This window comes from Scyliorhinus canicula, chromosome 31 (genome assembly GCF_902713615.1).
Source record: "Scyliorhinus canicula chromosome 31, sScyCan1.1, whole genome shotgun sequence".
In the NCBI taxonomy this organism is placed as follows: Eukaryota; Metazoa; Chordata; class Chondrichthyes; order Carcharhiniformes; family Scyliorhinidae; genus Scyliorhinus; species Scyliorhinus canicula.
The window spans coordinates 239,305-251,874 of NC_052176.1; the positions used below are offsets into that span (position 1 = coordinate 239,305).

General features: G+C 54.5%; 1 protein-coding gene across 1 annotated transcript; it reads right to left on the bottom strand.

The window, feature by feature from the left end:
• Positions 1–593: 593 nt before the first annotated feature.
• Positions 594–11,804, bottom strand: LOC119958960 (echinoderm microtubule-associated protein-like 3). Its single transcript, XM_038787482.1, has 5 exons — positions 11,786–11,804; positions 5,277–5,364; positions 4,698–4,796; positions 3,593–3,723; positions 594–851 (listed from the first exon to the last, which is right to left on the bottom strand). The coding sequence occupies exons 2-5, from the start codon at positions 5,308–5,310 to the stop codon at positions 648–650; spliced, it is 468 nt and encodes a 155-aa protein (XP_038643410.1). The 5' UTR covers positions 5,311–5,364; positions 11,786–11,804; the 3' UTR covers positions 594–647.
• Positions 11,805–12,570: the final 766 nt, after the last annotated feature.

The following is a 12,570-nucleotide window of genomic DNA, read 5'->3' on the forward strand; positions in this document are numbered from 1 at the left end:
TCACAGGATCGCCTCCCTAACTGGGAAAAGATGCCAACCCAATAACCACAACACTCTTTATATATTAACCTCGATCTTGCACACAATTAAACCCTGTTTCACATCGTTTAATAATTCCACTGACTCGGTTCGAGTCTCCCCAATCCTGTTGACATCCCAGTGCAGCACATGAATTTAAAACTCTGCTTACACCAGAGAGATATCGACGGTCTCAACCCCCCCCCCCCCCCCCCCCCCCCACCCCCCACCCCCGTTTACTAGAGGGTGCCCGGCAGTTCCATAATCAAACATCCACCACCCTGCCTTTCCTATTCAAAACAAGTCCATTTCAAGAAATTATTGTACAATTAAATCCAGTATCAATGTCATTTGCCCCCCCCCCCCCCCCCCCCCGCCCCTTTCACTGAATGGGGCACGGTGAAATTGGAAAGAAGGGGAAACTGAGAAACACGTGCAGAGTATTTACAGAACTTCACAAGGGTCGAGGATCACCTCATCTCAACTCGTATCTGCACAGCCAGTGAATCTCGGAGCCCGAGCACCTTGGAATTCCAGACGGGGTAGAGGCCGGGGGCTGGGGGCAGAGGGGGGGGGGGGGGGGGGGGGGGGGGGGGGGAGATAGAGCGAGAATCTTCCCGTTAAACCCGTCAAGCGTTGCTGCTGGAAGGGAGGTCCAGCGAGGAAGCGGAGGCGGAGGAGATGGAAGTGCTGCGTTCAAGGCTGCTGTTCGTCACTCGCCACTGCATCACCGTCGTGTCCTTGCCCCCGGTCGAAATCAGGTGGGTGTCATTGTGCGTGAAACGGACGTTCGTCACATGGCTGCCATGGCCACCATACACATGACTGGGAGCCTACACGGGAAATGCAGAGGGTCACAGTTAGCAGGTAGTTGGGCATTTTCTAGATAACAAGTTCATAACTGATATTTACAGATTGTGAGTTTAGTGAAGAAGAATCAGATATTATTTGCACGGATTTGTTGTTGGGAGAGACAAGTTAGACGGATGCTGGAGACAAATACATCGGGGATGAGTGAATCCTGCCTGATTGAGGTTAGTGGCCCAGTCAAGAGGGTAACAATCTCCTGAAGGAATTCATGGGGAGGGTATATTTGGAACCTGCGTACATACACATGGATATATCACCCAAGGGTCCATTTCACCAAGGGTTGTATGGCATCATCCCCTCAACTGGTTTTAATAAGAGCATAATGGATGGATTGGTTTAGGGTCACATGTACCGAGGGACAGTGAAAAGTGTTCTGCGTGCAGCTCAAACAGATCCTTCTGTACATTAAAAACATAGGACATACACAAATACACAATGTAAAGACACAGACATCGGGTGAAGCAGACACAGTGTAGTACTACTCTGAAGATGTGTGAAGACAAGATGTGTGAAGTACTAGAGAAGATGTGTGAAGAGATCAGGTCAGTCCATAAGAGGGTCGTTTAGGAGTCTGGTGACAGCGGGGAAGAAGCTGTTTTTGAATCTGTTTGTGCGTGTTCTCAGACTTCTGTATCTCCTGCCCGATGGAAGAAGTAGGAAGAGTGAGTAAGCCGGGTGGGAGGGGTCTTTGATTATGCTGCCCGCTTTCCCCAGGCAGCGGGAGGTGTAGACGGAGTCAATGGATGGGAGGCGGGTTTGTGTGATGGACTGGGCTGTGTTCACAACTCTCTGAAGTTCCTTGCGGTCCTGGGCCGAGCAGTTGCCATACCAGGCTGTGATACTACCTGGCGTTGTAAGGGTTCTGACTGTGCTGAATATATCCAGTTCTTGAATTGGTATGGGGAGTAGGGGGTGTACAATAATGGTGGTGTCTGACAATATCCTGTATAAATCCAATCATAACTCCCTCCAGAGAAGGCCGTCAATGTTGATGTCTATGTCACAGAGTCACCCCATCACGTCTACGTGCACATCTTGGGACATCTTTCCACATTAACTGGTGCTATATAAATGCAAACACTTAAGTTCGAGTCACATCTCACTCCTCACATTCCCCATACAACGTACAATGGTGACGTCCAAACTATGGTTTACTGCAGCCCTGTCAATCCAGTAACCAGGGTAGGGGGGCTGCTGCAGCAGGGGGGGCTGCTGCAGCAGGGTGCCCCCCCCCCCCCCTTGGGGCAGGGTTAGGGATAGCTACAGCCCCCTGTCAATCCAGTAACCAGGGTAGGGGGGCTGCAGCAGGGCGGGGCCCCTCCCCTTGGGGCAGGGTTAGGGATAGCTACAGCCCCCTGTCAATCCAGTAACCAGGGTAGGGGGGCTGCAGCAGGGCGCCCCCCCCCCCCCCTTGGGGCAGGGTTAGGGATAGCTACAGCCCCCTGTCAATCCAGTAACCAGGGTAGGGGGGCTGCAGCAGGGAGGGGGCCCCCCTTGGGGCAGGGTTAGGGATAGCTACAGCCCCCTGTCAATCCAGTAACCAGGGTAGGGGGGCTGCAGCAGGCCCCCCCCCCCCCTTGGGGCAGGGTTAGGGATAGCTACAGCCCCCTGTCAATCCAGTAACCAGGGTAGGGGGGCTGCAGCAGGGCGGGCCCCCCCCTTGGGGCAGGGTTAGGGATAGCTACAGCCCCCTGTCAATCCAGTAACCAGGGTAGGGGGGCTGCAGCAGGGCGCCCCCCCCCCCCCCCCCTCCTTGGGGCAGGGTTAGGGATAGCTACAGCCCCCTGTCAATCCAGTAACCAGGGTAGGGGGGCAGCAGCAGGGCGGGGCCCCCCCTTGGGGCAGGGTTAGGGATAGCTACAGCCCCCTGTCAATCCAGTAACCAGGGTAGGGGGGCTGCAGCAGGCCCCCCCCCGCCCCCTTGGGGCAGGGTTAGGGATAGCTACAGCCCCCTGTCAATCCAGTAACCAGGGTAGGGGGGCTGCAGCAGGGCAGGGCCCCCCCTTGGGGCAGGGTTAGGGATAGCTACAGCCCCCTGTCAATCCAGTAACCAGGGTAGGGGGGCTGCAGCAGGGCAGGGCCCCCCCTTGGGGCAGGGTTAGGGATAGCTACAGCCCCCTGTCAATCCAGTAACCAGGGTAGGGGGGCTGCAGCAGGCCCCCCCCCGCCCCCTTGGGGCAGGGTTAGGGATAGCTACAGCCCCCTGTCAATCCAGTAACCAGGGTAGGGGGGCTGCAGCAGGGCAGGGCCCCCCCTTGGGGCAGGGTTAGGGATAGCTACAGCCCCCTGTCAATCCAGTAACCAGGGTAGGGGGGCTGCAGCAGGGCAGGGCCCCCCCCTTGGGGCAGGGTTAGGGATAGCTACAGCCCCCTGTCAATCCAGTAACCAGGGTAGGGGGGCTGCAGCAGGGCGGGGCCCCTCCCCTTGGGGCAGGGTTAGGGATAGCTACAGCCCCCTGTCAATCCAGTAGCCAGGGTAGGGGGGCTGCAGCAGGGCGGGCCCCCCCCCCCTTGGGGCAGGGTTAGGGATAGCTACAGCCCCCTGTCAATCCAGTAACCAGGGTAGGGGGGCTGCAGCTGGATGGAGCCCCCCCCCCCCCCTTGGGGCAGGGTTAGGGATAGCTACAGCCCCCTGTCAATCCAGTAACCAGGGTAGGGGGGCTGCATCAGGGCGGAGCGCCCACCTTTCCGCAGCTACAACTGACCTTGGGCTTGGCACACAGGTACTGGAAGAGATGAACCTTGCAGAAGTCGTCCGCCACGGCCACCATCCGCTCGTTGTGGGAGCGACACAGGGCGTTGATATCCGTGCCGTCTGAACCATCTGGCCAGACCCCTGTCGGAAGACAAAGTGGAAAGAAGTGGCTCCCAATGTTCTCAAACCACTCGGAGGTTTGCAAGTTTAGATCAAGCCGGTTAGGGGTTAGTCATACAGAACAGACCATTAACCCACCTTGCCTATGGCAGCTCCATGAATATCACCCCCCCCCCCCCCTCCCACCCCGCTCTGCAGATTCCTCCTTTCCCAATATTTCCCCAATTCCCCCACTTTGGGAATTTCCCGTTGAATCTTCGTCCGCCGCCCTTTCAGACAGAACCTTCCCCATCACAACAACTCGCTGTGTCAAAAAGACACACCCCCCTCATCTCTCTTCCTCCCCCCCCCCCCCACCCACTGGTTCTTTCACCGATTCTGGTCAGGGGCAGATTACTGACCCGCCTGTCACTGGAAACACTTTCTCCCCTGTTACCCTTAATGATTTTGATCTATTAACTCGTCCCTTAATCAGGGGTTACGGGGAAGATGGCAGGAGAACGGGGATGAGAATCAGAACAGCCAGGATTGACTGGCGGAGCAGACTCGATGGGCCGAGTGGCCTAATTCTGCTCCTGTATCTTCTGGTATTAACCCTCTCTGCTTTATGGACAACAATCGCAGTTTCTCTATTCTTTCCGTGGAGGCTCCTCATTCCTACTTTGCCCACTGTATTTTCTCCAGGGTGGGTTTGACACTAATGTGACTGATTTAACAATCCACTGTGCAACCCTCTTCTTTGGAGAGCATCGGCTTCAGAAACCACCTTGCTATCTGGCTGGTTTCAGTATCCTCCTTGCCGAGACAGTCGGGAAGTCAGAGCCGGTTGGATTCTGGTTGGGTACATCCAGCACAGACACACATTCCTGCTTCCGCAACATCTCAATCTCTCCCTGCTACCCCCCCCCCCCCCCCAACCTCCTCCCCCACAAACCCAATGACCATGGAATTCCTCTTCATTCCATGTCTAGAAATCCCACAGCCTTAACTCTTACCAAAAACATGGAATCCCAGAACGCAGGTGTATGAAAACCACTCCAGGTCCTTGCATTCGTAACGATTCCGGAGTAGTTTACAGCCTCCCCCGATGTCCCCTACAAAAACAGGACAATCACACGGAGTTACTGCCCACGACAGACAACGTTTTCCTCTTGGTTTCAAGTCAGGTCTGAGTGAGAATCCTCGGATATCAGAGAGATGGAGGACAACGGAAGGCCCTCCCTCCATCAATGGCAATCTCAGCTGACTGAGTCTATCATGTCGGCTCCCTCCACAAGATGCCCTTTCTTTTCTGCTAATCATCTCCACCCACTCGGATGACACCGTCTTCTCAGGGTGCGGCAGAACGGCTCTATCCCCAATCTAAACATCCTCCCGAAGGAGCAGGGCCCCTCGCCAAACCTCCCCTCCCCTCCCCAGGTCGGGGCAACGCAGTCCCGCCCAACATTATCACTGCTGCCTCCGACCAGAGCAGTGCATTTACCCACTCAACAATCAAGGCAGAACCACCCTCTCCTTGTTTGGCATGGTTTGACGAGATGGCATTGCCCCACGTCTGGAAGCTCTGTACTTACAGTACAGGATCTCATAGTCTCCAGAATTGGACATGATGAAGTGGCCGTCTTGAGACCAGTCCAGGTGGGTTATGAAGCTCGAATGACCCTAAATAGACAGACAAGGGAGGGTTGGGTTAGAGACACCTTATCATCACGAGCAACACCAACCACTGCACATTCATTCAATGCATTAATATTGCCATCTAGCAATAAGACAAGAGAGTTTACCACATCTGGACTACAAAATGATGCTCCTTAAACCTAACTCAAGCTTCTGATCATCTGTCCCCCTTACCATTCCACGTGGCTCAACGTGAACGTTGCTTTGATAAGACTGACCGTGAAGCATTTTACTACTGTTGTGACCACAGGAGGGGTGTAAAAAAAGCTGGTTACAAGGGCAGCGGGGCTGCGCAGTGGTTAGCACTGCTGCCTCACGGGGTGGGGGGGGGGGGGCACGATGACGCAGTGGTTAGCACTGCTGCCTCACGGGGGGGGGGGGACACGATGACGCAGTGGTTAGCACTGCTGCCTCACGGCGACGGGGCCCCAGGTTCGATCCCGGCCCCGGGTCACTGTCCGTGTGGAGTTTGCACATTCTCCTCGTGTCTGCGTGGGTTTCGCCCCCACAACCCAAAGATGTGCAGGGGAGGTGGATTGGCCGTGCTAAATTGGCCCTTAATTGAAAAAAAAAAACGAACTGGGCACTCTAAATTTATTTTTAAAAACAAAACCAGTCCCACATTGAATGAGAAACCATTTTCACGGTGTACGCGGGTCGGTGGGTCTGTGCTTGGAACCCACTCAGCCGAGCTCCTACTCAATGAGACTCACGGGGAGATGAGGTCTGACCCCACAGGACTCGTGCATGTTATAAACACCCCCCCCCCCCCACCCCTCCGCCCCCCAATAGGAAGGTGGAGTAAGACTTGCTCTTTGTTGCCTGTGGCTCTGGATCAGACGGTCTATATCAAAACAACAAACGCTGCAGGTCCACGTCGTGTGACCACCAGGGCCTCTCGCCAGTCTGTTCACGGGCGGAAACGTCCGGTGCCCGGTCTCCATGTTGGAGACCGAATCTTCAACCTCCTCCATTCCTGCGTCGGATCCTGCTTTGGTCAACACCCTGGGAAGGTGCTGGTACCGCGGCTGACCGAGCGGAAGCTGGCTAATCTGGATTAGTACTGCATATCGCTGGCCTCCTGGTGTGGAGACGGTCTGGGTGTCTCTTCATTTCACAGTTCTCTACCCGAACCTGGTACGATGTTGCTCCAGTCTCTGGAACTCCCGTACCATCGCCGAAGCTCCTAACGTAGACTGCGTCACTTGGTGTCTGGCGTGGGCATCTCCCACGTTACTCTTGCCCACCGTGTATATTCCTGCCAAAGTCTGAAAAGCTAGACCGAGGTAGGTCCGACGTCTGCGGTACATTAAAGTTCTGCCACTGCTGCGCTGGTCTCTCTACAGCATGTGAAGAGGGAGGGTAACAAATCAGGAACCCAAGGTCCACGTTTTCAATCCTCTCTTGCATGTTTCAATTGCTCTTTCAGCCAGCCCATTCAAAGCTGGGCGACACGGGGGGGGTGCGGATGTGTAGCAACCCGTTAGTTTTCAGCGGGGAAGCTCATACTCACTAGTCTGACACCGTAGGTCTCATGCGGGTTAGAACAACTACATCACTTCCCAAACCGGCAATATCTCACCGTGCACTTTCCAAACCGGCAATATCTCACCGTGCTCTAGCCAAACCGGCAATATCTCACCGTGCACCTTCCAAACCGGCAATATCTCACCGTGCACTAGCCAAACCGGTAATATCTCACCGTGCTCTAGCCAAACCGGCAATATCTCACCGTGCACTAGCCAAACCGGCAATATCTCACCGTGCTCTAGCCAAACCGGCAATATCTCACCGTGCACTAGCCAAACCGGCAATATCTCACCGTGCACTAGCCAAACCGGCAATATCTCACCGTGCTCTAGCCAAACCGGCAATATCTCACCGTGCACTTCCAAACCGGCAATATCTCACCGTGCTCTAGCCAAACCGGCAATATCTCACCGTGCACTAGCCAAACCGGCAATATCTCACCGTGCTCTAGCCAAACCGGCAATATCTCACCGTGCTCTAGCCAAACCGGCAATATCTCACCGTGCTCTAGCCAAACCGGCAATATCTCACCGTGCACTAGCCAAACCGGCAATATCTCACCGTGCTCTAGCCAAACCGGCAATATCTCACCGTGCACTAGCCAAACCGGCAATATCTCACCGTGCTCTAGCCAAACCGGCAATATCTCACCGTGCTCTAGCCAAACCGGCAATATCTCACCGTGCACCTTCCAAACCGGCAATATCTCACCGTGCACTAGCCAAACCGGCAATATCTCACCGTGCTCTAGCCAAACCGGCAATATCTCACCGTGCTCTAGCCAAACCGGCAATATCTCACCGTGCACTAGCCAAACCGGCAATATCTCACCGTGCTCTAGCCAAACCGGCAATATCGCACCGTGCTCTAGCCAAACCGGCAATATCGCACCGTGCACTAGCCAAACCGGCAATATCTCACCGTGCTCTAGCCAAACCGGCAATATCTCACTGTGCTCTAGCCAAACCGGCAATATCTCACCGTGCACCTTCCAAACCGGCAATATCTCACCGTGCACTAGCCAAACCGGCAATATCTCACCGTGCACCTTCCAAACCGGCAATATCTCACCGTGCTCTCGCCAAACCGGCAATATCTCACCGTGCACTAGCCAAACCGGCAATATCTCACCGTGCTCTAGCCAAACCGGCAATATCTCACCGTGCACCTTCCAAACCGGCAATATCTCACCGTGCACTAGCCAAACCGGCAATCTCTCACCGCGCTCGAGCCAAACCGGCAATATCTCACCGTGCTCTAGCCAAACCGGCAATATCTCACCGTGCTCTAGCCAAACCGGCAATATCTCACCGTGCTCTAGCCAAACCGGCAATATCTCACCGTGCTCTAGCCAAACCGGCAATATCTCACCGTGCTCTAGCCAAACGGGCAATATCTCAACGTGCTCTAGCCAAACCGGCAATATCTCACCGTGCTCTAGCCAAACCGGCAATATCTCACCGTGCACTAGCCAACCCGGCAATATCTCACCGTGCACTAGCCAAACCGGCAATATCTCACCGTGCTCTAGCCAAACCGGCAATATCTCACCGTGCACCTTCCAAACCGGCAATATCTCACCGTGCACTTTCCAAATCGGCAATACCTCACCGTGCACCTTCCAAACCGGCAATATCTCACCGTGCTCTAGCCAAACCGGCAATTTCTCACCGTGCACTTTCCAAACCGGCAATATCTCACTGTGCTCTAGCCAAACCAGCAATATCTCACCGTGCTCTAGCCAAACCGGCAATATCTCACCGTGCTCTAGCCAAACCGGCAATATCTCACCGTCCACCTTCCAAACCGGCAATATCTCACCGTGCACTAGCCAAACCGGCAATATCTCACCGTGCTCTAGCCAAACGGGCAATATCTCACCGTGCTCTAGCCAAACCGGCAATATCTCACCGTGCTCTAGCCAAACCGGCAATATCTCACCGTGCACCTTCCAAACCGGCAATATCTCACCGTGCTCTAGCCAAACCGGCAATATCTCACCGTGCACTAGCCAAACCGGCAATATCTCACCGTGCTCTAGCCAAACCGGCAATATCTCACCGTGCACCAGCCAAACCGGCAATATCTCACCGTGCACTAGCCAAACCGGCAATATCTCACCGTGCACTAGCCAAACCGGCAATATCTCACCGTGCTCTAGCCAAACCGGCAATATCTCACCGTGCACTAGCCAAACCGGCAATATCTCACCGTGCACTAGCCAAACCGGCAATATCTCACCGTGCTCTAGCCAAACCGGCAATATCTCACCGTGCTCTAGCCAAACCGGCAATATCTCACCGTGCTCTAGCCAAACCGGCAATATCTCACCCTGCTCTAGCCAAACCGGCAATATCTCACCGTGCACTAGCCAAACCGGCAATATCTCACCGTGCTCTAGCCAAACCGGCAATATCTCACCGTGCACTAGCCAAACCGGCAATATCTCACCGTGCACTAGCCAAACCGGCAATATCTCACCGTGCTCTAGCCAAACCGGCAATATCTCACCGTGCACTAGCCAAACCGGCAATATCTCACCGTGCTCTAGCCAAACCGGCAATATCTCACCGTGCACTAGCCAAACCGGCAATATCTCACCGTGCACTAGCCAAACCGGCAATATCTCACCGTGCTCTAGCCAAACCGGCAATATCTCACCGTGCACTAGCCAAACCGGCAATATCTCACCGTGCACTAGCCAAACCGGCAATATCTCACCGTGCACTAGCCAAACCGGCAATATCTCACCGTGCACTAGCCAAACCGGCAATATCTCACCGTGCTCTAGCCACCGGCAATATCTCACCGTGCTCTAGCCAAACCGGCAATATCTCACCGTGCACTAGCCAAACCGGCAATATCTCACCGTGCTCTAGCCACCGGCAATATCTCACCGTGCTCTAGCCAAACCGGCAATATCTCACCGTGCTCTAGCCAAACCGGCAATATCTCACCGTGCACTAGCCAAACCGGCAATATCTCACCGTGCACCTTCCAAACCGGCAATATCTCACCGTGCACTAGCCAAACCGGCAATATCTCACCGTGCACTAGCCATACCGGCAATATCTCACCGTGCTCTAGCCAAACCGGCAATATCTCACCGTGCACTAGCCATACCGGCAATATCTCACCGTGCTCTAGCCAAACCGGCAATATCTCACCGTGCTCTAGCCAAACCGGCAATATCTCACCGTGCTCTAGCCAAACCGGCAATATCTCACCGTGCACCTTCCAAACCGGCAATATCTCACCTTGCACTAGCCACCGGCAATATCTCACCGTGCACTAGCCAAACCGGCAATATCTCACCGTGCACTAGCCAAACCGGCAATATCTCACCGTGCACTAGCCAAACCGGCAATATCTCACCGTGCTCTAGCCAAACCGGCAATATCTCACCGTGCTCTAGCCAAACCGGCAATATCTCACCGTGCACCTTCCAAACCGGCAATATCTCACCGTGCACTAGCCAAACCGGCAATATCTCACCGTGCACTAGCCAAACCGGCAATATCTCACCGTGCACTAGCCAAACCGGCAATATCTCACCGTGCACTAGCCAAACCGGCAATATCTCACCGTGCTCTAGCCAAACCGGCAATATCTCACCGTGCTCTAGCCAAACCGGCAATATCTCACCGTGCACCTTCCAAACCGGCAATATCTCACCGTGCACTAGCCAAACCGGCAATATCTCACCGTGCACCTTCCAAACCGGCAATATCTCACCGTGCACTAGCCAAACCGGCAATATCTCACCGTGCTCTAGCCAAACCGGCAATATCTCACCGTGCACCTGCCAAACCGGCAATATCACACCGTGCACTAGCCAAACCGGCAATATCTCACCGTGCACTAGCCAAACCGGCAATATCTCACCGTGCTCTAGCCAAACCGGCAATATCTCACCGTGCACTAGCCAAACCGGCAATATCTCACCGTGCACTAGCCAAACCGGCAATATCTCACCGTGCTCTAGCCAAACCGGCAAATATCTCACCGTGCACCAGCCAAACCGGCAATATCTCACCGTGCACCTTCCAAACCGGCAATATCGCACCGTGCACCTTCCAAACCGGCAATATTTCACCGTGCACCTTCGAAACCGGCAATATCTCACCGTGCACTAGCCAAACCGGCAATATCTCACCGTGCACTAGCCAAACCGGCAATATCTCACCGTGCTCTAGCCAAACCGGCAATATCTCACCGTGCACTAGCCAGACCGGCAATATCTCACCGTGCACTAGCCAAACCGGCAATATCTCACCGTGCACTAGCCAAACCGGCAATATCTCACCGTGCTCTAGCCAAACCGGCAATATCTCACCGTGCTCTAGCCAAACCGGCAATATCTCACCGTGCACTAGCCAAACCGGCAATATCTCACCGTGCTCTAGCCAAACCGGCAATATCTCACCGTGCTCTAGCCAAACCGGCAATATCTCACCGTGCACTAGCCAAACCGGCAATATCTCACCGTGCACCTTCGAAACCGGCAATATCTCACCGTGCACTAGCCAAACCGGCAATATCTCACCGTGCTCTAGCCAAACCGGCAATATCTCACCGTGCACTAGCCAAACCGGCAATATCTCACCATGCACTAGCCAAACCGGCAATATCTCACCGTGCTCTAGCCAAACCGGCAATATCTCACCGTGCACTAGCCAAACGGGCAATATCTCACCGTGCACTAGCCAAACCGGCAATATCTCACCGTGCTCTAGCCAAACCGGCAATATCTCACCGTGCACTAGCCAAACCGGCAATATCTCACCGTGCTCTAGCCAAACCGGCAATATCTCACCGTGCACTAGCCAAACCGGCAATATCTCACCGTGCACTAGCCAAACCGGCAATATCTCACCGTACACTTGCCAAAGCGGCAATATCTCACCGTGCACTAGCCAAACCGGCAATATCTCACCGTGCACCAGCCAAACCGGCAATATCTCACCGTGCTCTAGCCAAACCGGCAATATCTCACCGTGCACTAGCCAAACCGGCAATATCTCACCGTGCTCTAGCCAAACCGGCAATATCTCACCGTGCACCAGCCAAACCGGCAATATCTCACCGTGCACCAGCCAAACCGGCAATATCTCACCGTGCACCTTCGAAACCGGCAATATCTCACCGTGCTCTAGCCAAACCGGCAATATCTCACCGTGCTCTAGCCAAACCGGCAATATCTCACCGTACACTTGCCAAACCGGCAATATCTCACCGTACACTTGCCAAACCGGCAATATCTCACCGTACACTTGCCAAACCGGCAATATCTCACCGTGCACTAGCCAAACCGGCAATATCTCACCGTGCACGAGCCAAACCGGCAATATCTCACCGTGCTCTAGCCAAACCGGCAATATCTCACCGTGCACCTTCCAAACCGGCAATATCTCACCGTGCTCTAGCCAAACCGGCAATATCTCACCGTGCTCTAGCCAAACCGGCAATATCTCACCGTGCACTAGCCAAACCGGCAATATCTCACCGTGCACTAGCCAAACCGGCAATATCTCACCGTGCTCTAGCCAAACCGGCAATATCTCACCGTGCACCTAGCCAAACCGGCAATATCTCACCGTGCTCTAGCCAAACCGGCAATATCTCACCGTGCTCTAGCCAAACCGGCAATATCTCACCGTG